Here is a 27,915-nt window from a genome sequence, read left to right on the forward strand (position 1 = left end):
AGAAAATCAAATACTACTTACAGAGCATCCCCAAGAGTATGACATACTGTAGCTGGGACACTGTTTTGTGTCAGTCACTGACACTATATTTAAAATAACCTATACTGCCTTCTGAAACCTTGAAATTTTATCCTAACCCTTGGCTAACTTTTGGTTAATGTGAACTGCTTTTTTCCCTCAAATGGAATTTGGTAATAAAATAAGTGAATATACATCAAAAGGAAAGCCAAAGAATGATCACATATTAGAGGACTGTTTGACTTTAGGGACTCAGACCTGGCCAGTTCAACAGGGAATAAAAAGGGATTTCAATAATGTCAGACCCTTGCATTCGGGGCTGACCTCAGTTATAGTTCCCTGCCAGAGGCATAAACTGCTGTACAACGATCTGGACATTGGCTATCTTTAGTTTTGCATATATCCTCAGGAACCTGGAATTTATACTATTTCACAGGGTGATAATTGATGGTCAGTTCTTCGTTATGCTAAAATGAAATATACTTTTCTGGAGTACCTCCTGCAGAACCACAAAAGTTGAATCTCTTTTCCACATACCAGCCCTTGAGAGAGTTACAGATAGATATCTATCACTTTCCCCTCTACGTCCTTTATCCTTCATGCTGATGAGCCCCAGCTACTTCCTGTTTCAGCTGAACAGTGTCATGTCCCCTTATGAGCTTAGTCACTGACCACTGGATACCTTTTTGTTTATAGACTGTGTCCAGAAAGAAATGTGGCCTGACTGGCAGAGTAGGGGGATCAGCTTCTTTGCTAGGACCAAAGAGGTTTTATGGACCTTACCTAAGATACTTCTTGGCATTCCACATGATCAACTCTCTGATTATAGTTGATATAGTTAAGACTTATAATTTTTATTAATTCCTATCTTGTTCTTACACATTTATTTTTAACTCCACTACAGGACTTCAGTGGCCCCTGTTAAATTTAATCTTGTTAGAATTAGTCTGTACTCAGTTTGTCACCCAGTGTGTTAGGCCTCCCTTCCTGCTTCAGGTCATCTACAGCTTCTATGAGTGTGCTGCTGCATTCTCATCCAAGTCATGGATGGCACCCTGAATTGGCTGGGCCAGGGCAGGAGATGGGGTCAGGTCCCTAGCAGCCTCCTCTGGTGGTCCTTGCTCATCAGCCCCCTCTGGGCCTGGTCTTTAACAAGCCTCAACACTATCATCCAGCCTACATTCACTTTCTTGTCTATGATGTGCATTGGCAAATGCCCCATTGAAATCCGAATTTTCCAGGTCTGCAGCATCCTCCTACCTGCTATTCCTGCAAAATAGAAACTGTAAATCTGGTGCTGTCTTTTCCTTTTCCAACTGGTCACATTAGAGAATTTCACCTAGGGCTGATGAAGTTCACTGGCCTGTAGTTTTCAACTCCATCTTTTGTCCTGTGAAAATTCAGACATTGCTTACCTTTTTATGATTTACAGCACTTTTCCTGCTCTTCCTAGACTTCCAGGGTATAATTCTTAATAGGTTTTCACTCCCATTGTCTTGTTTGAACCTTACATTCAGGTTGGCAGATGATATGCCCATTTATTGGATCTGTAATTCATGCTGCCAAAATTCTGGCAGAGCCAGGATCAGAATCCTACTCATCTGAATCCCACATACATGGTTGCTTTTCTGACATATCCTACTTTCTTGTGATATTTAGAAATGCCTTGTAAAATGCCTCTGCTTCCACAGAGGCTAGCAAGAGCCCTCTCAGGTAGCGGCCAGACCTAAAGTGAAACTCGATAGGTGAAATGTATTTTTTCTTTCCTTTTCTTCCATTACCCTCTTCCTTCCCCTTCTCTCCCCTGTCCCTTCCCCCTTCATATCTCTCCCTTCCTTCCTTCCTTCCTTCCTTCCTTCCTTCCTTCCTTCCTTCCTTCCTTTCTTTCTTTCCCTCCCTCCCTTCCTTTCTTTCTCTTTTTCTTTCTTTTTTCCTGAAGAAAGGACATTAAAGCCTCCTATTTCTGGTGTCAAATGCTGGCTCCCAGAAAATATCATTAAAAAAACCAAACACTGGGGCTTCCCTGGTGGCACAGTGGTTGAGGATCTGCCTGCCAATGCAGGGGACACGGGTTCGAGCCCTGGCCTGGGAAGATCCCACATGCCGCGGAGCAACTGGGCCCGTGAGCCACAACTACTGAGCCTGCGCGTCTGGAGCCTGTGCTCCGCAACAAGAGCCCGCGCACCGCGATGAAGTGTGGCCCCCGCTCGCCGCAACTAGAGAAAGCCCTCGCACAGAAACGAAGACCCAACACAGCCAAAAATAAATAAATTAACTAAAAAAAAAAAAAAAAAAAAAAAAAAAAAAAAGGGCTTCCCTGGTGGCGCAGTGGTTGAGAATCTGCCTGCTAATGCAGGGGACACGGTCTCGAGCCCTGGTCTGGGAAGATCCCACGTGCCGCGGAGCAGCTGGGCCCGTGAGCCACGAATGCTGAGCCTGCGCGTCTGGAGCCTGTGCCCCGCAGCGGGAGGGGCCGCGATAGTGAGAGGCCCGCGCACCGCGATGAAGAGTGGTCCCTGCACCACGATGAAGAGTGGCCCCCGCTTGCCGCAACTAGAGAAAGCCCTCGCACGAAACGAAGACCCAACACAGCTAAAAAAATAAAATAAATAAATAAATAAATAAATAAATAAATAAATAATGTAGCTATTAAAAAAAAAAAACCAAACACCTGTTAATAAGTAAAACCAAACAAATTACTCACTACAGTAAAGATCACTACCTCGTGGTCTTAATAGGGTCAAGGAAGGAGGAGGTGAAAAGCAGGATATTTGTGAGGATTTGGGGGTCTAGTTTAAGGCCGGTCTTTCAATTCGTGGTTCGATTAGGATTAAGCGAAGTTCATGATAGAATAGGTTAAGATCGGTAAAATTGGAAGTACCGGGATGCTATCAGAAGATAGCCAGAAAGCATTGGGTCCTTGGTCAGGTTTCTCAAGATTTCTGAGCTTCAGGTTCCTCAACCGTAAAAGAGTTAGACAAGATTCAGTGAGATAACGTGTGACTCTGGCACACGGTAAGCGCTCGGTAAACGGCGCTATCCTGTACTGATCTCATCCCAAGGCCTGAGCTTTTTGCTTCAGTGCGTCAGGTGCCTCGGCCCCCGACGGCGCAGCTGGAGCGGCCAGCTGACGGAGGACCGGGAACGGGTGTCGTTGCGCCCCTCGGCCGGCAGAGGCCGCTAGCGCGCCCTCCACCCCGGTGGCTCCCGCTCGCGCCGCCGCCTCCCCGAGCAGGGCTGCCCCGGCGGCCGCCTGACCGCCTCCCATCTCCCGCCACCGCGGTGGTCTCACGACCCTGCGAGAGCCCGCGGACATTGCAAGCCCGGCGGAGCGCAGGGGGCGGCGCGGACCCTGCGGGGCGGGCGGCTGGGGGCGCGGCAGGCGCGGACGGGCCGGCGGGGTCCTCGCGGGTCCTCGGCGGGCCCGGGGGAGGGCCCTCTTTGTGGCTGCAGTTGGCAAGATGGCGCCGGTGGGGGTGGAGAAGAAGCTGCTGCTGGGCCCTAACGGGCCCGCGGTGGCGGCCGCCGGCGACCTGACCACTGAGGAGGAGGAGGGCCAGAGCCTATGGTGAGACCGCAAGGCGGCCGGGCTGGGCTGGCCGGGCCGGGGAGGGCGCGGCCGGGCCGGACCGTCGGACAGACTAACGGGCCGTCGCGGGCCGGTCAGGTTCAGGCTGGCCCTGGGGCCGACCGCTGTGCCATTGTCCCCACAGGTCCTCGATCCTGAGCGAGGTGTCCACCCGCGCCAGGTCCAAGCTGCCGTCCGGCAAGAACATCCTGGTTTTCGGTGAGCGCCGGCGCCGGGGCGTTGCCCGGGGAGCTGGGGTGGGCGAGGCGGGCGCCCTCTCACTGGTGCCAGCCTTCCTCTCCCCTGCTGCCTGCCCGGGAGGGCCTGGAGACCCTGGCTTCACAGCCTGAGAGTGGCCAAGTCCACCACGGCCGAGGTCAGGACGTTGCCCCTTTTCGAGAGCCCAGGGATGCTGGCAAGGTTTCGTCGGCACATTCCTTAGTCTTTTGGCCGCAGCATCAGCTTTGCTTTAAATGTCCCTGACTTCCTGCGCTCATAGCCTTGAAGTTCACCGAACTGCGGGCGTAGAGAGGGGAGGGAGTAGATGAGGTTAGCGGAGGAAGCGGGCGAACGAGGTGACTGGGGGTCGTCGGGCTGTGGGGAGATGCCACAGGAGCCATTTCTCTATCTTGATGAGCGGTGCGCGGTGGGAGGGGCGCTGCAAAGAACAGCAGGCCTTGGAGTCCTCCCCAGGGACTTTTCCTACATTATTTTAGCCTTCACTGCTGGGTTACCTGGGTTAGGTCCCTCAGCGTCTCTGGTCTCCTTTCCTCGTACAAGTGAGGGAGTTTGGCTGGGTTCATTCATACAACAGACCCATTTGTTGAGTGGGTCTTTGACTGTCGGTTGGGCACTGGGACAGCACAGACACCCCTCAGACACTACACGAGAATCTCAGTTTAATGAGACACAAATAGATGTGTTGGTGATTGCACTACACTATGTTGGGCATAGATCATTCGGGGCACATCATATGGCTTGATGCTGTTTGGAGTTAGGTGTTTTGAAGGGTAGGTGTTAACATGCAGGGACCCAGAGGGTTAGTGTTTGCAGGAACACAGAGGTGACAAGGCGGGGGCGGGCGTTGGAAGCTACTACAGCCTCCTTGTGGAAGGTGACTGATGAGGTGAGTTCTAGGCAGATGTGGAAGGCTGAAGAGTCGATGCTTTTTCCTGAAGGCACCTGATTCTCAGGGGCCTTTTATTTTACCTCCATTCTCTGATTGTCACGGGAATCACTGTGAGGGTGGTTTTCCCACTGTTTTTGAGGGGAGTGGCTGGTCTTTAGTTGATGACCACTGCAGCAGGTAACAGAAGACCTTTAGAGGTCTTCATGAACTGGGGGATCAAGGGCACCAGATCTGTGTTTAGAAAGGGGGTGCTGGCAGCAGAGTGGCAGGTGGCTCAAAATGAGCAGGTACTGAAGTCAGGCTGAGTGCTCACCATGTCCAGATAGGATGTGGAGGGCCTGAGTAAGGTAGTGGCATTGGGGGTGGAAAGGAGGACTTTGACCTGTGGAATGCCTTTCAGTTCTCATGTTCTGTAATTCCATATTAGTAAACCCCAGGGGTGCTTAGTAGTGTTTTTTGGTGGTGGCTCTTTCTGATGTTTAAGGTTTCTTTTGGGAGGGAGAGTTGTTAGCTGGGTGGAGGGGGATGAGGAGGCGCTTGGTAATTACTAAGATAGTGCTTAAGAGTTTTGCTTAGGTCTGTAATTCTTTTCATCAGTTTTCTAGCCTTCAGGGTGCTTCCGAAAGAAATGTACTAAAATCAACAGTGAATAACAGCTTCATTCTTCATGATTATGAGGCAGGATCAGACTTTTTTAGTTCAGAGTTCCTAGGCTTTAAGGTTAATTATATTCTAAAGACTTCTTGCTTTCCTTGTGGTAAAAGTTTATTTTGTGAGAAACTAGCCCCACCTTTTACTTTCACTTTTCCAGATGCGTGTCTTATAAATTATAGGTAGGGCCTGCGGACCTGCCTTCTTCCTTTCCTTGTGAGGTAAGGATGACTGCAGTAGATTGTCATTTTAGATGTTGGAAATTGCTGCTTTTATCACCTCTCCCCACCCTGCCCACTCTTACAGCAGGTCCTGCTTTGTTTATGAATACAGGTGAGACCTCAATAGCAAGCTGTACATGAAAGTTCCTTGTGTGAATGTCCAGACTCCCCATCCTTGCCTAGAATAAACGGTACGCTTTGTCTTCTTACATGCATCACTTATAGGTGAAGATGGTTCTGGTAAAACAACCCTCATGACTAAACTTCAAGGAGCTGAGCATGGCAAAAAAGGAAGAGGCCTAGAGTATCTCTACCTCAGTGTCCACGACGAGGACCGAGATGGTGAGTGAAGCATTGATCCATGCAGGTCTCTGACTCCTCGGTTGCCACTCCTGCAACATGCCCAGGCATTCTCAATTTTCTCTTTAGGTCTAAGAGAATTAGTCACAGGGGAGTAGATGAAGTGTATCTCTTTGTAGGACTTCACCTACTTTTCTTTATAGAGTATGTTAGCAAAATGGGGAATGGGCCTGTTACCTGCTGCTCTGGGTAGCCCTTACTTAAAAGGAGAGACTGAGAGTAAAGTTTCAAATGCACATAAAAGTTAAGAAACTGAGAAGGAAGTTTTTGGACTTCCCTGGTGGCGCAGTGGTTAAGAATCCACCTGCCAACGCAGGGGACACGGGTTCGAGCCCTGGTCCGGGAAGCTCCCGCATGCTGTGGAGCAGCTAAGCCCGTGCGCCACAACTACTGAAGCCTGAGCGCCTAGAGCCTGTGCTCTGCAACAGAAGCCACTGCAATGAGAAGCCAGTGCACCGCAACGAAGAGCAGCCGCCTGCTCGCCACAACTAGAGAAAGCCCGCGTGCAGCAACGAAGACCCAACACAGCCATAGATAGATAGATAATATTTATTAAAAAAAAAAAAATTAAGTTTTTAAGTGCTTTGGACTTTTCTATGAGAGAAACACTTGGCAGACTGATCTGGGCACCATTGTTACTCTGCCTGGTTTTAGTGGAGAATCTGAAATTGATGTGGTTTAGAGTATAAAAGCTTAACAGATATTCACAAGAGAGTTTTGAGTCTTTTTGTGACAGTGTAGAAATGCTGATTGCTTGTGGGTTTTTGTTTTGTTTTGTTTTGTTTTTATCCCCCAGTGGAGAGAATAGAGGCTCAGAGGTAATAATGTTCTCTTAATTTCTCATGTCTAGAATGTGGATAATAATCGTTTTCTACCTTCTGGGTAATTGAGATGGTTAAAAGTGCATGGTAAAAAAAAAAAAAGTGCACGGTAAGCTCTATTATGAGGATTAGATATCATTTAAAATTGTGATAAGTACGATTGTGAGTTGGATTGGAATAATGGTTTTTAGTTACCACTAGTCAGTAATACCTCCTTTGTAAACTTTTAGGCTTTGTGTTAGATCTTGAATGGCTCTAAAATAAATAATTATTAATGCCTACTTTTTTTATTTGTAGAAAAGTGACCATGTAACCTAAGGATGAAATATCTTCATTAAATTACTTTCTTAAAATTGCGTTTACCCTTTTGTACAGTAAGGACCATGATGTAGGGGTGATTATATAAGGGGGAAAATCCCACCACCTCTGGTCCCCCATTTCCTTATTGCTAAAATGAAGAAGCTGAACCCAGGTCCTTCCTTGCACCTTAATTCTTCAAGCTCCAAGAATCATTTAAATAGAGGGGAAAAACCCTTTAATCTTAACTTAGTAGTCATCTTAGAACCCCAAGATTTTATTCCTGTTCCTTCTTCCCTGGCTTCCTTTGCCATGCTGAACATTCTCTGAAGGATGTGAAAGAAAGGTAGGAGGTAGACCTGGTGCTAAGGGCTCTCCTTGTATAAGGAGAGCAGAGGCTTTCCAGTGCCCACCTAGGCCCACCGGAGTTTGTGTAGGTAGGGTTGGGACTCAGGGGTCACTGAGCTGGGCTAAGGGGCCTCATATGTCTGAGTGTTTTGCTTCCTGTCTTTGATGATTATTGTGGAAAGAACTTGGGCTTTGGAGCCAGGCAGAACTGGTTCGGAATCCACTCCGGTAGTCACTAGTTGTGACTGACTTAACCATTCTGCACCTCAGTTTCCTCATTTGTAGTATTGGGCGATGGTACCAATTTGTAGGTTGACAGAATGAGAGGTGGCATGTGTCAAGTGTAGCTGAGTGCTTGAGACAGGTGGTAGGTCTAGTACCCTTTTGAAAGTACATGAAACATGGTGTAGATACTCTGACGTTGCTATAGCTGCTTGTTTCAAAGGGGCATAAACATTTCATGCCAAGCATCAAAGTAACTATATTCACTTACCTTTGAGTTGAAATACATGTTAATTTTTATTTCAGATTCCTTAAGGTTGCCTTAAAAACTTTGATCTCTGCATTTATGGGATTTTTTTAAGCTGCCTACTTGCAAGTTCCTCTTTGATGAAAGAGTTGCCCTTACCTGTGGTTAATTATACATCTTTTAGCCCCAGTATTTTTTATTGTGTGGTGTGACTAGGTTATAAATATACATTTTGCAGGCAATCACCCAGGTAGAGAAAATCGGTTCTGGCTTGTCCTTGTTTTGTGGTAGGGCATGGCATGTCAAAGGACCTCTGCCTTCAGGGTTGGGGGCATCCATTTAATGCCACATGTGGTATGTGTAATCTCCATGCACATGGGTGAGTTATATGCAGTGGGCAGTGGGAAGAAAGGCTAAAAAAAAAGAACCGTGTCTGGTGAGGGGCAGACATTAAAATCTGTAGACTTCAGATACAGTGCAGTGCAGCTTGTTTTTAGGGGGTTTTTTTGGCCACGCCGTGCAGCATGCGGGAGCTTAGTTCCCCAACCAGAGATCGAACCCGTGTCCCCTGCATTGGGAGCACAAAGTCTTAACCACTGGACCGACAGGGAAGTCCCAACAGTGCAGTATTTTTTTTTTTTTAATTAATTAATTAATTAATTAATTTTTGGCTGTGTTGGGTCTTCATTTCTGTTTGAGGGCTTTCTCTAGTTGCGGCAAGTGGGGGCCACTCTTCATCACGGTGCGCGGGCCTCTCACTATCGCGGCCTCTCTTGTTGCGGAGCAGAGGCTCCAGACGCGCACGCTCAGTAGTTGTGGCTCACCGGCCTAGTTGCTCCGCGGCATGTGGGATCTTCCCAGACCAGGGCTCGAACCCGTGTCCCCTGCACTGGCAGGCAGATTCTCAACCACTGCGCCACCAGGGAAGCCCAGTGCAGTATTTTTGAAGGCATTGGTAGAATCCAAGTCAAAACCGCTATCTGAAATGCATTAGAGTTTTGAAAGTATATCTAGATGTAGATACCTTTGTTGTACTGTTGAAATAAAGTTATGAATATAAAATTTTTCACAGCATGTTAGTGAATTGACTATACCCAAAAAAAGATAGCTAACAGAAGACAGGTTTTTAAAGGGTAAGTTGCAATTTACTGGGGAAGAAGTTAATGAAATGATATTTTTGATAGTAGGATTTCTCCCTCATGGTGCTTTTATTAAAAAAAAAAAATTCTCAAAAAGGTGTCTAAAATTTTTTAAAAAGTGTATTATTAATTTGGAGAATTATCTTCTACAGTTTGATCATCCAGATGTAGTTTTAGAATCACATGCTTCATTAAATGTCAGCACTTGCACATTTGTCTGTATATGTTTTTAACTTTACTGTGGAAAACAGAACTACATAAAAGCATAGACTATTTTGATGAACCCCAATATATCTATCACCTGCCTTCAGATTACAAGTTCTTGGTCAATTTTATTTCAGCTATACTCTCACCTTCTTCTCTTTTCACTCCACATTGGATTATTACAGCAAATTTCAGACATTATATCTTTTTATCTGTAACTACTTCCATATGTATGTCTAAAAGATTAGGATTTTAAAAAACATAATCATATCATATCAAAAGTAAGTGTAATTCCTTAATATTATCAGGCACCCCGTAATTCATATCTCAGTTTATATAAGTAATGAGTTTATCTTGGCGTTTAAATACAAAGGTCCTGTCTCTTTGGCACCCTTTGTGGTATGTGAGCGCACTGTTTAGTGTGACTGACACAAGAAGAGCTTGTTTAACCACAGGCTCTTCGGCATAGCTTGCTGCCTCACAGATTGCTGATATTTTAGAAGAATGGATTATTTAGACTATGGCACAGTCGTCCAGGGAACATTTGTAGCTTTTATTAGTATCTTTTGATTCTTACTGAAAGCTAAAATGTCCTTCACAATTTACTCAGACATTGCTGGAATCTTTTTGGATGTGGACACAGTATATTATGGTTGTTAAAAAATTTTATAGTTTAGACAGTTCACAAGGCACCTTGATGAAGAGTTGCTGTCCACTGAGCACTTGGACCCTTTTCTGGTTAGGATTTCTGTCTGTTCTGTGTGGAATTCTGTGGCTGTCACCTTTAAGTTCTTCCTTATGTGGCTCTTTCAGCTGTGCTGATGGTCATTGTCAGTAACTTAGCTTCACTTCTTTTCTTAGATCACACACGCTGCAATGTGTGGATTCTGGATGGAGACTTGTATCACAAAGGCCTGCTGAAATTTGCAGTTTCTGCTGAATTCTTGCCGGAGACCCTGGTGATTTTTGTTGCAGACATGTCTAGGCCTTGGACTATGATGGAATCTCTACAGAAATGGGCTAGTGTTTTACGTGAGCACATTGATAAAATGAAAATTCCACCAGAAGAAATGAGGGAGCTGGAACGGAAGTGTAAGTAAAACAGGATTTTCTTAATTGGAAAATTCACTCGTCTCTTTGGATGGTTCGAGCCACCTTCCTTTTCACAGTGTCAAGAGGCTGCAAAGCTTCCCTTACAGAGTGTTTGTGTTTTGTTTGCACCATTTATTTCAGATTTGCTTTTGTAGATTCAGTAGTCAAAAAGTCTTCAAAGCAGTCTTTATCTCAGCTGTCACAGTTGAAGAAAATAAATCAGTATTCCTTATTATTTTCATTGGTTCTCTTTTATAATAAGGGTTCTTCCCTCACCCCCAAAATGTGATCAGTTCTGTGAGTCTTTTTGCTGTTCTGTTAACTCGTGGTCTGCTGAGTTAGTATCAGTGGGTATAGAGATTTACTGGGATCTCTGCAGTTTGAGTCCATTTCCCTGGGATTCCATTGAGATCCTATGGACCCTCTTGTTGACAAGTTTAAAGGAAGACCCACAAAAGATAAATCTTTCAGTTCCTACCTTAGTTCCTTTGGGGATCCAGCAAATATGATTTTAGTTAGAAATAGGAAAGTCATTTTTTTTTTCATGAAAATGAAAGGATGTTTTAAGACTCAGGGCATCCAAGCCCTTGTGAGAACAGAGAACTTTAAAGGAAGTTCTTTTTGTTTTGTTTTTTTTTTCCTTAATGTGGTTCAGAAGCTTGTTTTTCCTTTTCGTTGCTTCTGTGCAGTTACATCAGCTTCTGTTCACTTGCCAGGGAAATGGGAGGGGCAGGGGCTGGAGCTGTGGCAGCAGCAGTGCTGTCTTGGCCAGGGCAGTCTTGGCTTAGCTTAGCCTGGCTTATTTCCACGGGATGACATCATTCCCTTTAGTGAATTAATGAGGACTTCTGGAGCATGGCACACAAACTTACTGGCAGAAGGGCTCAGAAATTTTGATGTGCTTTTCAAATCAGATTTCTTGCTGTGTGTCTTCCTGTCATAACTTCACTTGCTCCTGACTACATTAGCTAAAACAGGGAGTTTAACATATAATTCTTTAGTTTGCTGTGTGCATGTGTGTTTCCTGGGACACCCACATGTGCTGCAGTGATTGTTATGCAGCTCAGCGCATCTGTCCTCAAACACTGACCTTTCTAGATAAAGCCTATTTTTCCCCTGAAATAGAGACCCTAAAGACAACTTCTGAGAATAGTTCTGAGCCTGAAGAGCTGTTCTCCTTTCACTGCGCATTTACCATCGTACCCAGACTAGTGGGTTAATGCACAGGAGATTTCAGTTTCTGAACCTGTTTTCTTAGAGTCATAACCTTGTAAAGATTTGTTAAAACAGAAAAAAAGGAAGAGATTGAGCCAAGGATATTTTTCTTTCCCAGCTAGGGAGAGTGTCTGCCTGGTGCCAGGTCTGTTCAAGGCATTGGGGATACATACAGCAGACAAGGTGCCCGCTCCTGGGGAGCTTGTGCTCCCATGACACACTGGATTTGTTTTGTGGCCTTAGTCATTGATGTCTGTGTTGCTTAGGATTAGATTGAGCTGCATGTGACACAAACCCAAAATAACAGTGGCCTAAACAAGACTGGGTTTTATTTCTCTCTCCTGTGAATGAAATCCAGAGGTAGTTCAGGACTGGAAAGCATCTTGAGGAAGACAAGTCAAGGACCCTGGCTCCTTTGTGCTTACTGCTTTGTCATCTTTAGGGTGTGGTTCTCTTCCTCTTGGCAACCAGAGCTCCAGCCTTCACATCTGTGTTGCAGGCAACAGGAGGAAAAGGAAAGAAGGGCTGGAGAGTGTGTGCCTGCTGTCTTCCTAAGGAGACATTTCCTAAGGAAATGTAGTCTGTGTGGCCGTGTGTTCTAAGTATCAGTGCTCGGTTTGGTTGTAAGGAGGAAGAGGAGAGGACACTGGAGGGCAGCTAGCGATTGCTGGAACCGCATCCATGCCTCATGACTCTGGTTAACCTTCTGAGAGCCTCTCTTGTGTTCACCACCTTTCCTCTGAGGTGTTTGGAATGGTACTCACGCCTTTCTGTTACCCGTTGAAGGAGTGCCTTTGTTAGCTAGTTTTAGGTTACATTTTAATAAAGTTGTTGGCCATCCTCTTGCGTAGAGGACTCCCACTTTCCAGATTAATTGGACTCTAGGTATTGTATTGAATGAGCAAAGGGCTGTCACCCAACCTGCTTTCTGATCCAACACCAGTCTCCAATCTGCTGAGTTTGGAAAGCTGCTCCATGGCCAGCCAGTATCTTTCCGGATTAGGTTCCTCAGTGGTCCTGAATCTGTGGCAGCTGCTTGGCTGCAGGGTTTGTCTGAGGGAGAGGGCAGAGCAACCCCTAAAGCTGCCAGAAGGTGGTGCTTGTGTGTAGGTTAGTCTTGTCTTTCCTGCTTTGTGTCTGGGGCTTCACTTGCTTATCAAGTAGAGGAAAAAGATTAGGTGCAGTCTCTTGGGTCTTCTCAGAACTGTGGAACCAACCGGTGATCAATGAGGTAGAAGGGAAAAGAAGAGAAAGGCGGCGCTCTGCAGTCTCCTTCCCATAGCCACTCCCATCTGATGCTAAAGGGGAGCCCCTGGTGGGCTGATGGCTCCTGCTGTGAAATACTGGCCATCCCACCACCTAGAGAGAAACTGCTAATACTGTGGTATGTGTGTACCCTAAGGGAAATGCACATTTTATTATCCAAATTACACAGTCCTCACTATGTTTTTATCATTCCTTTTCACCACCTCCGTTATGAATATTTGCTCTGCCTTCCAACTTATTTTCTAAAATGCCGAGTTATTAAAAACACATGTGCATTTCCTACTGTTTTTGGATAGCCGTAATTAAGTCATTCCTTCAGAGAATGAATAGCCTAGCCCAGGGTTTCCCAACCATTTTCATATCATGGCCTATGTAGAATACAGCAGTTTATACAGCATGCTGGGTCGTGGAGGTTTGTGGAGCAGACTGCTGGAGCTGCCCCATCCCTGCCTCCCTTCCCACAGTCATTTAGCTTACCTGTAACCTGTTCCAGGCTCTGCCATGCTCACTGTCTTGGAAGCCTGGTTGAGTGCCTCACGTGACCTTGGGCAATCATAGATATTACCCAAACAGTTAAGCCATTGTATTTTTCATTGACTTGAAGATTTGTTAAAATGCTTTTAAAGAGAAAATGTGGGAAGACTAAAAAGAGTACATATTCTCAATTATATTTATATTATAAATGTAATTACATACATATAAATTATATTTATATTATAACTCTAGAAAATGCAAACTAATCTGTGTTGAAAAAAAAAGCGGATCAGTGGCTGCCTGGAGTTAGGGATGGTGTTGAGGAGAGGTGGGGAAAATAGATTACCAAAAGGTACAAGGAAACTTCTGGGGGTGATAGATAAATGCACTATCTTGATTGTGGTACTGACTCATGGGTGTATTCATATGTCAAAAATACCAAATTTAGGGAGTTCTCTGGTGGCCTAGTGGTTAGGATTCCAGGCTCTCACTGCCGTGGCCCGGATTCAATCCCTGGTCGGGTAACTAAGATCCTTCAAGCCGTGAGGCATGCCAAAAAAAAAAAAAAATCAGATTTACATTTTAAACATGCGCAGTTTGTTGTGTGTCAATCTTGGCTCCATAAAGCTAAAATAAAGCAGATTTTTTTAAAAAAAGAGAAAATGTGGGAGCCTTTGATTTCTTAAGAGCCTTCAACAATCATCAGAAAATCCTTCTCTGTTTTTGTTCAAAATGCAATGCAGTAAAGATCTCTTGAGTATTCATTTATTGAATCTGAAGAAATAAACTGCACTGATGGTAAAAAAAAAAAAAAAATCTCTTGAGTAGATTGTTTTTGTGTGTTTTTTTTTGTTTTTGGCCACGCGGCATTCAGGATTCTAGTTCCCCGACCAGGGATTGAACCTGCGCCCCCTGCATTTTAAGCGCAGTCTTAACCACTGGACTGCCAGGGAAGTCCCATGAGTAGATTATTTATATTGGCAATGAAATTATATGAATGAGCTTAATTAAAGAGGAGTTGTAGAGATGAAATGTTATATCTGCGCTTTAGGGTTTAGGCAGTGGTTTTTTCCCAGTATTATATGAAAGACATTGTACTCCCAGATAATTCCAGAAGCTTATATAACAATAACCTAAAGTCTTTGTAAATTAGGACTCACTGTTTTAAAATATTTGAAACCTGTTCTGTGGGTGAAGAAGAGTACATGCACTTTTCTCTAGATTCTCTTTAATCTAGTTGTCTGTGTTTTCTCAGTGAGCATGTTGTGGATGAGAGTGAAAGTCCTTTTGGTCCTTTAGGCATGTTGAGTGTAGAAGAGTAGAGCTGCCGGCTCGAAGTAGCTTTAATCATCATGTCCTTGTTCTCTGGCCTGACATGTAACCTTAAGCACCCAGGAAAAGGTGCAGGTCTGTGGACTTTGTGTTCACTTGCCTTAACCAAGACCATGGACCACTCTCAGCTTGAAGGCCCTCCTGTGGGGTTGCACCCATGGCCAAAGTAGTGCCAAGAAGTAGATGTTGTATCACTCACCCCTTCTTGTGTTAGGCAGGAACAGGTCCGTGATACATGTGACTCAGGATTTCCTGAAGATGAAACTGAGTCCACAAGAGTGAGGATGATGAGGAGATGCAGATGGTGCTGGCAAGTCCAGCCTCGCTCTTTAGCACGGACGCACCTCAGCTGTATGGAAACAGCACGTTCTTGGTAATTCAGGTGGTTTCTAATGAGAACTCTGAGGAGTTTTATAAGTTGTAACCTATTCTAGTGGTCGCGTCTGTTGAAGTAGCACAGTTCAACTATCCTAATATTTTGAAAATGTAAAATATATAGGAAAAGTGTTGGGAATTCCCTGGTGGTCCAGTGGTTAGGACTTGGATCTTTCACTGCCATGGCCTGGGTTCAATCCCTGGTAGTGGGACTAAGATCCTGCAAGCCTCGCAGCGTGGCCCAAAAAAGAGTGTTTTGTTTTGTTTTTCATAGTAGGAACTATTGAAGCCTTAGGAGTTTTTAAAAACCTGTTTAATTGTTAACAGTTAGATGCAATTAAAGATGACCAGGGGAATATCTTTGCTGCTCTGAAGTTATACTGCTCAGACTGACTGAAAATGTCAGAATTGGGATTTTGTATCACCACCCCTAAATCCCTAATATTGCAGTTAAGTCAGATGCAGTTAGGAAGTTTGTCACAACTCTTTATGTTTTGTGCTTATCACTACCTGCTTCAGTTTTCTAAAGCTGGCATGTGCATTTTTTATTGTGTGTGTGTGTGTGTGTGTGTGTGTGTAATTTTCTTTTTCTTTTTCACCTGTAGTTGTGAAAGATTTTCAAGACTATGTTGAGCCTGAGGAAGGTTGTCAAGGTTCCCCACAGAGAAGAGGGCCTCTGACCTCAGGTCCTGATGAAGAAAATGTTGCCCTGCCTCTTGGTGACAACGTGCTGACTCATAACCTGGGGATCCCAGTGTTGGTGGTGTGCACAAAGGTGTGTGCCAGGGAATTGTACGCTTGGCTGGGTTTGGCAGTGCAGCAAATAAATAAAGTGCATTAAGAAAAAAAATCCAGTAAACAACAAACAAAAAAATGGGGGGTTTGAAAAGTTCTTTGATCCTAGTCAGAGCCACTAGGTTGCCCAACTGCAGCATGTGCCATTCACATCATATTCTGTGAGAATGGAGCCCTGTGGAGTGTGCAGTGCACAGCCATGTCCAGTGGGCCTGTTTCCTGATGTGACCTTGTTTGATTCTTAGAGCAACTGTGAGGTGATCAGGGCTATCATATCCCTGCTTTATAGATGTGGAAACCGAGGCCCAGGATGAAAGAAGAATCTCCAGTTGCTTTTCACTCTTGTCTATTTATTTAATTAATGCTTGGACTTTGGGCTGTGGCTGCCTTCTTTTTTTTTTTTTAATTAATTTATTTATTTTGGTTGCGCTGGATCTTAGTTGCGGCTGGCGGGCTCTTTAGTTGTGGCATGCAAACTCTTAGTTGCAGCATGCATCTACGATCTATTTCCCTGACCAGGGATTGAACCTGGGCCCCCTGCATTGGGAGCATGGAGTCTTAACCACTGCACCACCAGGGAAGTCCCATGGCTGCCTTCTTTGGAGCTATGATACTTTATTACTGACAAAGACAGTGTTCCCATCCTTATCAGGCAGACAGGCAAAAAGATGACTCCTTTCTCTTTCTATCTTACCTGCAGTGTGATGCGGTGAGTGTCCTGGAGAAGGAGCATGATTACAGGGACGAGCACTTTGACTTCATCCAGTCACACCTACGGAGGTTCTGCCTCCAGTGTATCCTTGGGGCGCTGTGTTGGGGTCCAGGGGCACAGGCTCCCCTCTGTGTGTGCTAATCCAGGCTTCCTCCAAATAGGGCATCTTCAAAGAGATACAGTACTTCCTGAATCCAGAATAGTCTTTTGCCAGGGTGAAACTGTATACATCAGCGGTCCCCAACCTTTTGGGCACCAGGGACCAGTTTCGTGGAAGACAGTTTTTCCACGGACCACGGGGGGCGGGGGAGGGTTCAGGCAGTAATGCGAGTGATGGGGAGCAGCAGATGAAGCTTCACTCGCTTGCCCACTGCTCACCTCCTGCTTTGTGGCCCGGTTCCTAACAGGCCGAGGACCAATACCGGTCTGTGGACCCGGGGTTGGGGACCCGTGGTATACATCATTTTACTTTCTAAAAGTTTACTGTGTTGGAATTTGAGACTTAATAATTTGTGCCTATTTTTGATTACTTTTTATTTTTAATGGTGTACATTTGATAAGCTTTTGTATTAAGAAGAAAGCTGATATGATAATTTTATTGCAAATTATTTTTATCATATCTTGGAAATCTTTTTAAACTTTGCTTTTTTTATAGAAAAGGTTAATTACCCAACATGATAGTGTTTTGGCTGCTACAGGGTTTCCTTTATGTTTATGTTTTGTGCTGTCCGTGAGAGAGATGCTGTGTCAGCAGACTTTTGAGTCTTGTTTCTGTAAAAATCCAATAGCAGTTGGTGCCATCATCCCACATCCTGGGCGGGGCAGGGTAAGGGTGGGTTCCGCTACTTCCTTTGGGCTCTTAAGCTTGTCCAGCTCAGTGGAGGGTGCCAATAACATGTAGGTACCCAACTCTTGTATGCTTAATGACCAACTTGATCACATGTGGGCATCTGTCTGGGAAAGAATCTGTGTACCTTGGATATGCTGAGGGTTATCCTGGGCTACCCTCAGAATCATTAAGTTGACTGCTTGGGACGCAACCTGATGGGTTAGAAGACAACAGTTTACATGTTCAAAAATGAACTACGTGGCCCACTATCATCAACATGCTTTATGCTTTTGACCTGCTGCTTCTGCTACTATTACTTTTTTAGTTCTTAAAATTTTAACACTTTCTATTAATCGTGTGTTGATCAAAAACTGAGTATCCTGTGACTATACTTTGAGGATTGTGCTTGTATGTATTTGCTTTTGTCTCCTCTTGCAGTGAATTGGTTTTCCTTAAGCAGATTGATTAGATGGAGCGGCCTTGATTTACACATCAGTGAAGGAAGAGAAAAACCTCGACTTGTTGTATAAGTACATTGTTCATAAAACATACGGTTTCCACTTTACCACGCCTGCCTTAGTTGTGGAAAAGGAAGCAGTTTTTATGTGAGTTCTTTATAGGTGATGCTTTCAAATGCTTCTCTTCTTGGTACATTTGCTCTTTACATTTTATCCTTCCAAGTAAGATGGCTCTGTCTCTCTCTTATACAGCCAGCTTTCTACTACCTTGGGGCAAAGTGCTTGGAGTTGGACCTCATAGGGGATATATACACCCACCTTTCCATCTCTGCTGTTTTCCAGATTACTTGCCATTCTGCTTCCCGTCTGAGGGAACTGGGTGGAGTGAGGTCAGGGGTGCTGCCTTTCTTCATTGAGAGCAAGTTGCTAAAACATTTTTGCCACTTACTGTCAACTCTGGTAGAATACCGGCTGAGTGAGGGAGTTGCAGTATAGGGAATTGGCGCTTTGAGGATCCTGAACGTTTTCTGTTGAAGCATCTGGTTTATTGGCATCCATTGACAGGGATGACTGCCTACGCCCTCCCTCGCGCCCCATCAGCTTGGGCTTTGGCTGTACTGAATGCCTGTTGTGTTTCTGGTGTTTCACATTTGAGGAGCCACTGGGGCTGATTGTCCTGGGCAGAGACTTGGATACCTGTTAGTCCGAATTTGTGTCATTCTCTCAGTGGAGAATGGTGAGTGTTGTGGATGCATAAATAAATGTTGAAGGTGTGGTCTCTGAGAGGACTTGTGCTAGTATCATGTTTTTAGGCTTAGATATCCTCTTAAGAAAGAATTACAGTTTGTTCAGCAAATACTGAGCACTTTCTCGGAGACCAGGTTCTATGCTGAGGGCAGAAATGAATGAGATGTGGTTCCTGCACAAGGCACTTTAAGGGACACACACAGCCGAGGAGGGATAGGGCAGTACTGGGGTAGTAGAGGTAGTGTGGCAGGGAGAGCAGAGGAGTGATGCTGGGAGGATGAGTGGTGCGTGCCAGGCAGGCCAGAAGGAGTGGTGGAAGGGCGGGAGAGTCTGGGAGAAGACTGAAGGTGTGAAAGCCGAGAGCTCTCGGGGGACCCAATAGGCTGCCTCCTCAACATTTAGGGAGAGCCTCACTTGGGCTCTTCCCAGACAGCAGACATAGAGACTTAGACTGATTTTAGAGAATCGTTGTCTAGAGCAGTCAGGCCAGCACCAAAGCCACAAGCTCTCAGTGAGTGGTATGCTTTTGGAGTCAGTCAGTACCCAGATCACTTGTGATCCTGAGGAGAAGGAGGATCCGGGAGACTGGATGTGTTCAGGGCTGGTCTGGAGTGGAGAAGAAGCTCAGAGCTTCTGAAGGTGACACGGGTCATGGCAGTATCTTGATCATGCTCTGTCCCTTTGCACCTTTGGTCCTGTTGGTAGTTGCCTGTTGGGGAGCCGGTGAAGTCGTCGGAGCCATTGGGGTGGAGAGCCCTGGCTAAGCACCTTCTCGGTTATAGGGCTATGGAGCAGGAGTTGGATGGAGAATGAGAAGCCTGTGGGAACAATCAGTTGCCATCTTTTAGAGCTTCTAGATAAAAGTATGTCATGTGGGGCATTTTACAATCGTTCCTTACCCTAGGCTGCAGCTTAACTTAATGGAACCTGGGTGCCATCCTGCCCTGTGATGTCAAGCTGGGCAGCACCCACATAGGATCCTCAAGAACTCCTTGTGTCCCTTTGGTTTGAGGCCCAGGATAGTGCAGGTCCTGCTACTCCCCTTGGCTCCAGGGTAGATATTCACACATCAGTAAAATTAACCAATCCATAAGAAAACTGCTGTCAGAAAGAAGAGTTCTCAGAGAAACAGCTCACAGGGGTGTCTTCATACCAAAGCCCAGAGAAACAGCCCTATCCTGAGCTCTGTCCTGTGTGTTGCTCTGTATTCTCCACTCTGTCAGAACAGGGCCCCATTGTGTCCTTGTTCTTCTCGGCAGAGTTGTGGAAAAGCTCTGAACACTTCCTGTGGGTCAGCATGTACGGTCAGTAAGATCTCGCTCTGGCTCCTTAGGCCTTGGGCCTCATGAACTCAGTATGGAGCAGGACCTGTGAGGTTGAGCTGATGGACTACACTTGCAGTGAATATTGGCTTGTCTGCCAGAATCTACAAGCCGGCCCAGCAACTACAGACCAGAACTTGTGGGAAGGGATCTCAGCCGGGAGTCCTCTCTAACCCAGAGTGTGCTGAGTATTCCGTAAGGCAGTCCCAGGAAAAGCAAGTCAGTCTCTGTGTCTTTGCCTTTAGACCTGCAGGCTGGGACAATGAAAAGAAAATAGCTATTTTACATGAAAATTTCACAACTGTGAAGCCAGAAGATGCATATGAAGACTTTATTGTGAAACCTCCTGTGAGAAAGGTACCCAAATCAATCACTTTAAGAGTTGCAGGTGGGGAAGTCCCCAGCGGCCCAGTGGTTGGGACTCTGCGCTTTCACTGCCAAGGGCCTGGGTTCGATCCCTGGTCGGGGAACTAAGATGCCACAAGCTGCGCAGCGCGGCACCCCCACCAAAAAAAAAAGAAATAGTTGTAGGTTTTTTTCATGGGAAAAGAAACTTATAAAGAAACAAGTCTTACACATTGAACCATTTGGGGGGGTAAAAAAAAAATAATCCAAGGGCCTTTTAAAAAAAGTCTTTAGATGAAGTCGTGTTATGTAATTGGCTCTGGGTGGCACAGCATGAGTGATGGAGTGCCACTGCTGCGTCTGGATTACTCTTAGTAGATCCCACTTGCTCCTGTGATCGCCTGCAGACCCGGATCTGGGAGGTATTGTTTAGAACCTGCCAGACTTAAAAATGTCATTTGGCCATATGCCAAGGCTGGTCTGGGAACAGGGTCTTTGCCAGGCTAGAAAGACTTGACCTCTGCAGTCTCTGCAGGGACTCCCCAAACCCATGTTGAGACATGAGCACAAGATTCTCCTTTCAGCATGAATTTTGACAAGTAGTTGGGGGTGTTCTTGCTCTATGACCACGAATGAGTGTGTCACTTCACTTCACAGCTGGTCCACGACAAAGAGTTGGCAGCGGAGGATGAGCAGGTGTTCCTAATGAAGCAACAGGTAAGACCAGTGAGGCCAGAGCAGAGGCCTTCTCACGAATGAAACCAGCTCCCTGGCGTGAGGCGGGGGTATCACAAAGAGCTTGCAGGGACAAAGGGGTTGCTACCAGTTCTTGTTCTCTCCCATTTCTAGGATTGGTACAGGGTAGGGGGCCCCTCAGAGGATCGCATTCCTGCCTTGCAGATTCTCCTATAGTGATAGGCTTAGTATCTTATTAAGTACCTGTTCCGTCTGCAAATGTAGGTTTTCTGGCATAGTATTTCCCATGTTGACAGTTTACCAAACGCCCTGACCTCACTTCCGTTAGTTCACATAGCCCCACACAGCCCTGTGCATGAAGGCATGTGAGCTGATATACACATTTTGTAGGTGAGGAGAGTAAACCCAAGCTGACAGTTCAGAATGCAGACCCAGTCCCACCTTTCTGTTTCACTGAGAGTGGTGTTAGACACATCATGGGTTTGCCTGATGATGCAGGCAGGTCAGCAGGGGGCGTTGATTTTTTTTGCCAACTTTTCCTCCCTTTTGTGCTCTCCTTGCTTCTTTAGCTTCAAAACTGGTTACTGGGAGTATTTTTTGTTCACCATATACCAAATTGCTCAATTTAAATATTTTGCATTTATAGTGTAGAACCTCTGACTTGGTTGTTGTTAATGGTGCCCTCTAGTGGAATACTTGGAAGTGTTTCTCCAGACCTTCAGTGCACTCTGCAGGCCTTGGTTAACGGTCGGTGTGTCCCTCTCTTTGCAGTCACTCCTTGCCAAGCAGCCAGCCACACCCACGAGAGCCTCCGTGAGTACCTTAAACTAAACAGAGGGTCAAGGCCCAATGTCATGTCTTCAAACTTTATACCATTATTTGTGAGAGCTTACATTTGTGGGGGCTTTTGTATATTCAGAGGGAATTTGGTCCCCCTAAAAGCCCAGGGCCAGGAACATGGTAGGAACTCAGAAAACGTCTGATGAAGGAATACAGCTCTGGGAGTTAGAGTGAACAGGTTTTGTTATCTTGGTGTCTCTTCTCTCAGGAGAAAAATTGGGATCTAAAAAAGGGACTGAGTTGGGTGCAAACTCCCATTACTGCCACCCTTCTCCCTAGACTCTGAAAAATACCCTGCAGAAGCATGTCTTCATTTTTGGAATATGTATTTTCTGTTATTTTTATGCCTGTGTGTGACTTGGGCTGGTTTTGGACTTAGGAATCCCCTGCAAGAGGACCCTCTGGCTCTCCAAGAACCCAGGGCCGGGGAGGGCCAGCCAGCGTGCCTAGTGCCTCCCCAGGCACGTCAGTAAAGAAGCCGGACCCAAACATCAAAAGTATGTATCCTGTCTCTTTGGAGAGTGGTTTAGTCCTAGGCCTCATTCCTACTTTAGGGGCTGAGTAGCTGGGTTTGGAAGGTGGAGGCTCAAGGTAGCTGAGCTGTTTTCTTTCCCAAGAAGGACTGCTTTCCACTTCCTCTTTCTGAGAGAGAGGGGGTTCATGGTTGGCAGAGACCAAGGCCTGTTCCTTTGTTGGAATTGGTGGCCCTTGCACCTGGCTTTGTTTAAGACCTTGGTTAGGCCTCTCTATATTCAGAGAAGAATACAGCATAAGAAGTCACTTTAAAATGTATATTTTGAGTTCTTGGTTTTGTTGCTTATTAGGTTTATATTATTACCATTTATGAATTGTCACTTGTTTTGTCAAGCTCAGTTACTTACTAGTTTAAGTAGCCCTTACCCAGTGACTTAATAATACCCCAAGATGTTGGCTGCAGTAAAACCCTCAAATTATATTTAATTCTTGCATGTTCGATGACTGTCTTCTATTCTGAATGAGAGCTTTTCACAGCAACTTTGGAATGTTACAGGCTTATAAAACTTTGAAAAACACTGCTTCATGGACAGGGAGATGATGTGGAGCACAGGTTACCTGTTATGCCTCTGAACAGGTGGGAACTCTATAAACAGGTTTCCACTTACTAACTATGCTAACACATCATCAGCCTTAGCAGTGGCAGTGTATACGGCATCATAGTGAATGAATCTGCTCAGTGTCCTAGGAAGATCATAACCACAAATGGATAATTCCAAGCTGAAAAATAGTTTGTTGCTGTTTAATTGAGTCATTCAGTTTGTGTGATGCTTTTTTTCTTAATGTTTCCTTAGATAATGCAGCAAGTGAAGGGGTGTTGGCCAGCTTCTTCAATAGTCTGTTGAGTAAAAAAACAGGCTCTCCTGGAAGTCCTGGTGCTGGTGGGGTGCAGGGCACAGCCAAGAAGTCAGGTACTGAAGGGCCCCCAAAGACTTAGGACCCTTGTGATCGATGAGTGCTGGAAGGTGGGGTGGTGGACAGGAGTGTCTGCTTTCACTGACCTGCAGACCCCTCGATGTTCTGAACAGATTTCCACCTTACACTGAGCAGTATACTTTACAGTAGGATTACCTTATTACCATGCGTGTTTCTTGGTACATTTAAGGTGGGATTTATGTATATTCAGGTTCTCAAGAACTGACTGTTGGGTGAGTTGAGGTAGATCCTAAATATTGGGCTGGCCAAAAAGTTCTTTCGGGTTTTTCCATAACATCTTACGTAACGAACTTTTTGGTCAACCCAGTACATGGCCCGGGTGTAGAAGTCCTGTCAGTTGGAAATCATGGTCTAGAGTGTACCATTGACATTTTATTTACTCTCTTTAATATTCTGTGTTGCTTTATAAGGATTTTGCTCACTCTACTGCCTCCAGTCTTGCCGTCAGCTGCCTGTGAACCCTCACTGTCTCACTGGAGGGTTGTCATTTTCTCCTCCATGAAGCTCCCCACCCTTGTCACACATAGACATCTCTGTGGCAGCCCACCCATCTGTTCTTCCGTGTGGGCACATAGGGCAAGTCTATGTCTTGGAGGTCTCTGAAACAAAAGAGCCAGGTTCCTTGGGAATTACAAATTTTCCCAGAAAGCTTGAGGCCATTTCCAAAGGGTTTTAATTTTCCATTAGCTATAAGGAATATTAATACAGTATTTTCCTTAATTGGTGTTTTCCAATCAAAGGAAACCCTCAAGAAATTACTCCATCCTCAGGTCAGCCTGTGCCTTCAGGTGCTCTTGAGTTCTTGGAGACTCAGAGTCTGTCTGATCTGGTGGCCCAGGCTATAAGCTGGTATTCCCTGGGAGGAAATAGGAGTCACTTCTCGGCCCCAGTTAGTGTTCAACAACAAAAAATATGTGCACCAACTTTGTGCAGTATCGAAATGGCCAACCTTAGTCTTACATTCTTATTGAAATATGATGTTTCCAGGATATCCATGTGAGTCAGTTGTAATTAGTAACAAAACATAAACAGCTGTTCTGTCTGAGGCACAGAAAGTCGTTTGCTGCATGCCAGAAACTCAAATACCACCTCTAGGAAGATGGGTGATGAGAGTGCATAGGGGTGAGAGGGTTTTCAGAAAGGCCTTTGTGTTTGGCACAAAGGCACCCCCAGGCAGGGGGCAGTAATGTAGTCGGGGAGCCCAGACCTGTGGCATTTGGAATTAAGAAGGGCTGAATTAGAGTCTGTCTCCTTATAACCATTGCAATGAAAAAAGACTTTCCTCATTCTTGTTGGAGTTATTATCACCAAAAATGATGATAGAAATCTGTATAATTTTAAATGTCCCTTTTAAAAAAATTTTTTTTCTGCTTTCATCACTGCTGCTTTTTTTTTTTCTTTAAAGGACAAAAGACTGTGTTGACAAATGTTCAGGAAGAACTGGATAGAATGACTCGAAAACCAGACTCCATGGTAACAAACTCTTCAACAGAAAATGAAGCCTGATCCTCCTTAAAAAGTGCATATGTAAAATGACCAAATAACTATATTGATCTGCTCTAAGACCAGGATTTTTCTGATATGGCACATGCTATCAGTTTTTTGGGGCAGGGGAGATGAACTTAAAAAAAAAAAAAAAAAACTTCATTGGCTTGTCCGAGTGTGAAATGCACCTTTAGGAAGGTTATGTGTCAGACCCCTTTGTGAAGGATAACCCTTGGACTCTCAGGCATGTGGCTCTCTCATGGGCAGCAAGTGCAGCTGGGCTTCTTGGGGAGGGGAAGGTAGATGGAGAGAAAGAGGGCCCACTTACTTTCAGGGTGGAGCCAATGAGACCAGGAAGTCATTGATCAGATGGTGGCTAGTCCGACCAGTTGCATGTTAACAGATTCACTTGTTCTTGGGAAGCAGATTAAGTAGCAGAAAGTCCAGGAAAGAGAAAGACTGAAAGGAGGAATGAGAGAAGTGTTGGTAGGGAAGCTGAATGTTGCAGGAAGTGGAGGAGGAGGAGATGAGCAGTGTTAGTAAATACTGTGTGTTCAGTAGAAGTCGAATAATCATTTTTAAGACTTAAAATCAGAAGCATTTCCAAACTAAACACTAAGCAAAATGGGAATTGGACTTGTTCTGAATGCATCTTTAACTTATGAAAGATGTGTTAAGTGTGGGGATGCCTGAGTCAGGTGGAGCCGGTATGGGGGTGGGGAAGATGGCAGCTGCCCAGGACGCACGTGCTTAGCCCAGGCCATGTCCTCGTGGGAGGTGTTGGGCTCCACGCATGTGCGTCGTGGGGCAGTCACTGGGGGGTATGTTTAAAGTCAGCAGTTACAAAATTAGTTTACTTTGAATTGTGTTTTCTAAATAGCTTCTGCTTTGTTTTTAAATTTTTTTTTTTTTAACTACCACAGGCTGGCCTACTAGTAGAGAATGGGTGACCAACCTCTCATTTTACCATAATGCAGTGTGCTACAGAAAGTTTGAAGGAGGTTTTTAATGTAAATACACTCCAATTAATTGGCTTACACCAGTCCCTGCCTTATGGTCATTGGAAACCTTCGTGGAGTTCCATTGATGCAAAAGGGTTTTGTCCTAGCTCCCTGGTCTGATCAGTGCTATCAGATGGACAAATAAGTGTGAATGTTTTATATTGAAAATGGAAATGATACATTTCTCTTGTTTTATGTTTTTCATAAACTAGCATTTTTTTCTTATGGAAATAAGTGTTTCAGGTGTCTCCATTTAGGGCAAATTCATGCACATTGTCATGTCACACCATCATCCTGGAAGTGACTTCTGTGGATTTTAAACGGCACTTTTAATTTTATACATGACACAGAACGTTGAAATGCAAACACTACCATTAATTTAATGTATAAAACATTTGTTGTCAAATCAAGGGAAAAACTACAGTTCACTTATGTGGAATTTACCTTTTTTATATGAATGTTTGTTGTACTGTGTCTAAGCCTAACTTCCCTAGTGTCATTACTTTTACATGCCAGATTTGACTGACCACTAACCATACTGGGCATAACTTAATATCGTATGTTATATAACAAGACTCTTAAGACTGTCTTGAGTTGCTTTTCTGTAAAGGTCTGAACACTGTTAAGGAGAAAGCTGAGTATTTACTTGCCTTTCTGACAAACATAAAAATGTGTTTCTTGTGCCAGTCTTATTGTTGAAAATACACTTTTTCCCCCCTTTTTAATTCAGTTTTTTTTTTTTTTTTTAATGTATTATGGCTTCCAGTTACCAGATTTTCCAGGTAATGACAGTAAACTGACTTGGAATGATGGTTGTAGTATAATGACCAATAGATGCCGAACAGCTTGTGGCCACACGAATGATGGGGTCACTTAATCCCTCCATAGCAGCTGGCAGGGGCAGGGGGCACAAAATGAGTGACCTCAGAAATAAGAAAGAATTCTTCGAACGGCACATGCCTAAGAGGGATACAGTGTGATTTTAAATTTTAATGCAAAACTTTACTTTTTGTTTATTTTTTATCATTTAAACTGAGAAGCACTTTTTGGTGTCAATATAAAATGTACTAAAACTGAAGAAATGCTAAGACACCTGTCTTGTGAAGGAAGGTTTCTTGGAGATCACTTTAGTTTCTCATAACAAGTGGATACTCCTAGGATCAGAAGAAACTGATGTATAGATAGTGTCATGTGCTCAGTGGTTGCCAAAGTCTACCAACTTTGGGGAGCTGCAGGGTTCTTTTTTGGGAGGGTGGGAGGGGGGAGCATATTTTTTGTTATTTTGGTATTTTCGTGCATTGGAACCAAAGGCCAAACAATAAACAGCCTTTACTTTTTAAAGTAAAATTCATTTCATTTGCAGAATACACTTGTATGGTAGACTGTTAAAGATAATTTTATGACTATTTATGTACATTGTAGTGGTTACATCTGCTGTTTGTCTTTAAAATGGAAAAGTCAAAGAAATAAGCCCAACCTTGAAGATATGGCCACAATAAAGGCCATGAATTGGTCTTTCCTAAAAATGCAACGGGTATGCTGCTAGAATTATTTAATTTTGTTTGCACTTTTTTTTTTTTTTTTTGGATTGGCATTTTTAAACCAGTATTTAAACTGAAGATGTGTTTTATTAGTTTAACAAAGTTGAAAGTGACTGCTCTGTACATCATGACCTTAACAATGTTGATGCTGTAAGTGAAAGTTCACTGTTGTCTCTATACTAGGTTTATTGGTGTTTTTAACTTAAAATTAGGACTGCAGATTATTCCCCCACCAGCCTTAGTCCAGGGGTGTGGCTCTATCCGAATGAAGTATGCAGTCATGTGGAACCTTGCTTTCTAGTGCTGGAAAAGAAGATGTCTCTAATTACTGGCTTCAATAAACACGAATCCAGACTGCTTACAATTTTTGGTGACTTTCTTTATGATAAATCATCCCACTGGAGATACACTGAATTGTCTGCTAGTCATATAAGGTATCTACCATGTAGCTAAAAATGTATACCTCTCTCATTTGAAATTATCAGAAATTCTCTTAAAGAATATTTTAAAACCGTATTTTGAGATATGTGGAGTTCCAGGCTGTAAGTAAAGTGCAAGGAGTGTGAGTTGTCCAGCATATTTTCTTGTCTATTAGATAAGTTTTTGACTGTCTGAATTGGGCTAAGAAATTTTCACTTAACTAATTTAGAAGCCTTGAGGATTCATAGAGGAATTTCAGAGCAGCTGTACCATAA

At 44.4% G+C, this 27,915-nt stretch overlaps 1 protein-coding gene and 1 pseudogene across 2 annotated transcripts; both read left to right on the top strand.

The window, feature by feature from the left end:
- The first annotated feature begins 3,437 nt into the window (after positions 1–3,437).
- Positions 3,438–27,584, top strand: DYNC1LI2 (dynein cytoplasmic 1 light intermediate chain 2). 2 transcript variants are annotated; one of them, XM_068527335.1, is made up of 13 exons: positions 3,438–3,586; positions 3,732–3,805; positions 5,813–5,929; positions 10,087–10,317; positions 15,585–15,754; positions 16,475–16,568; positions 17,785–17,920; positions 20,088–20,199; positions 20,845–20,904; positions 21,655–21,696; positions 22,103–22,220; positions 23,052–23,168; positions 24,599–27,584. In XM_068527335.1, the coding sequence occupies exons 1-13, from the start codon at positions 3,480–3,482 to the stop codon at positions 24,697–24,699; spliced, it is 1,479 nt and encodes a 492-aa protein (XP_068383436.1). In that variant the 5' UTR covers positions 3,438–3,479; the 3' UTR covers positions 24,700–27,584. The 2 variants fall into 2 exon arrangements, with proteins under 2 accessions (XP_068383436.1, XP_068383437.1); XM_068527336.1 differs by lacking the exon at positions 23,052–23,168.
- LOC137753529 (uncharacterized) lies at positions 17,939–20,169 on the top strand (annotated as a pseudogene).
- Positions 27,585–27,915: the final 331 nt, after the last annotated feature.

This window comes from Eschrichtius robustus, chromosome 19 (assembly GCF_028021215.1).
Source record: "Eschrichtius robustus isolate mEscRob2 chromosome 19, mEscRob2.pri, whole genome shotgun sequence".
Taxonomy (NCBI): Eukaryota; Metazoa; Chordata; class Mammalia; order Artiodactyla; family Eschrichtiidae; genus Eschrichtius; species Eschrichtius robustus.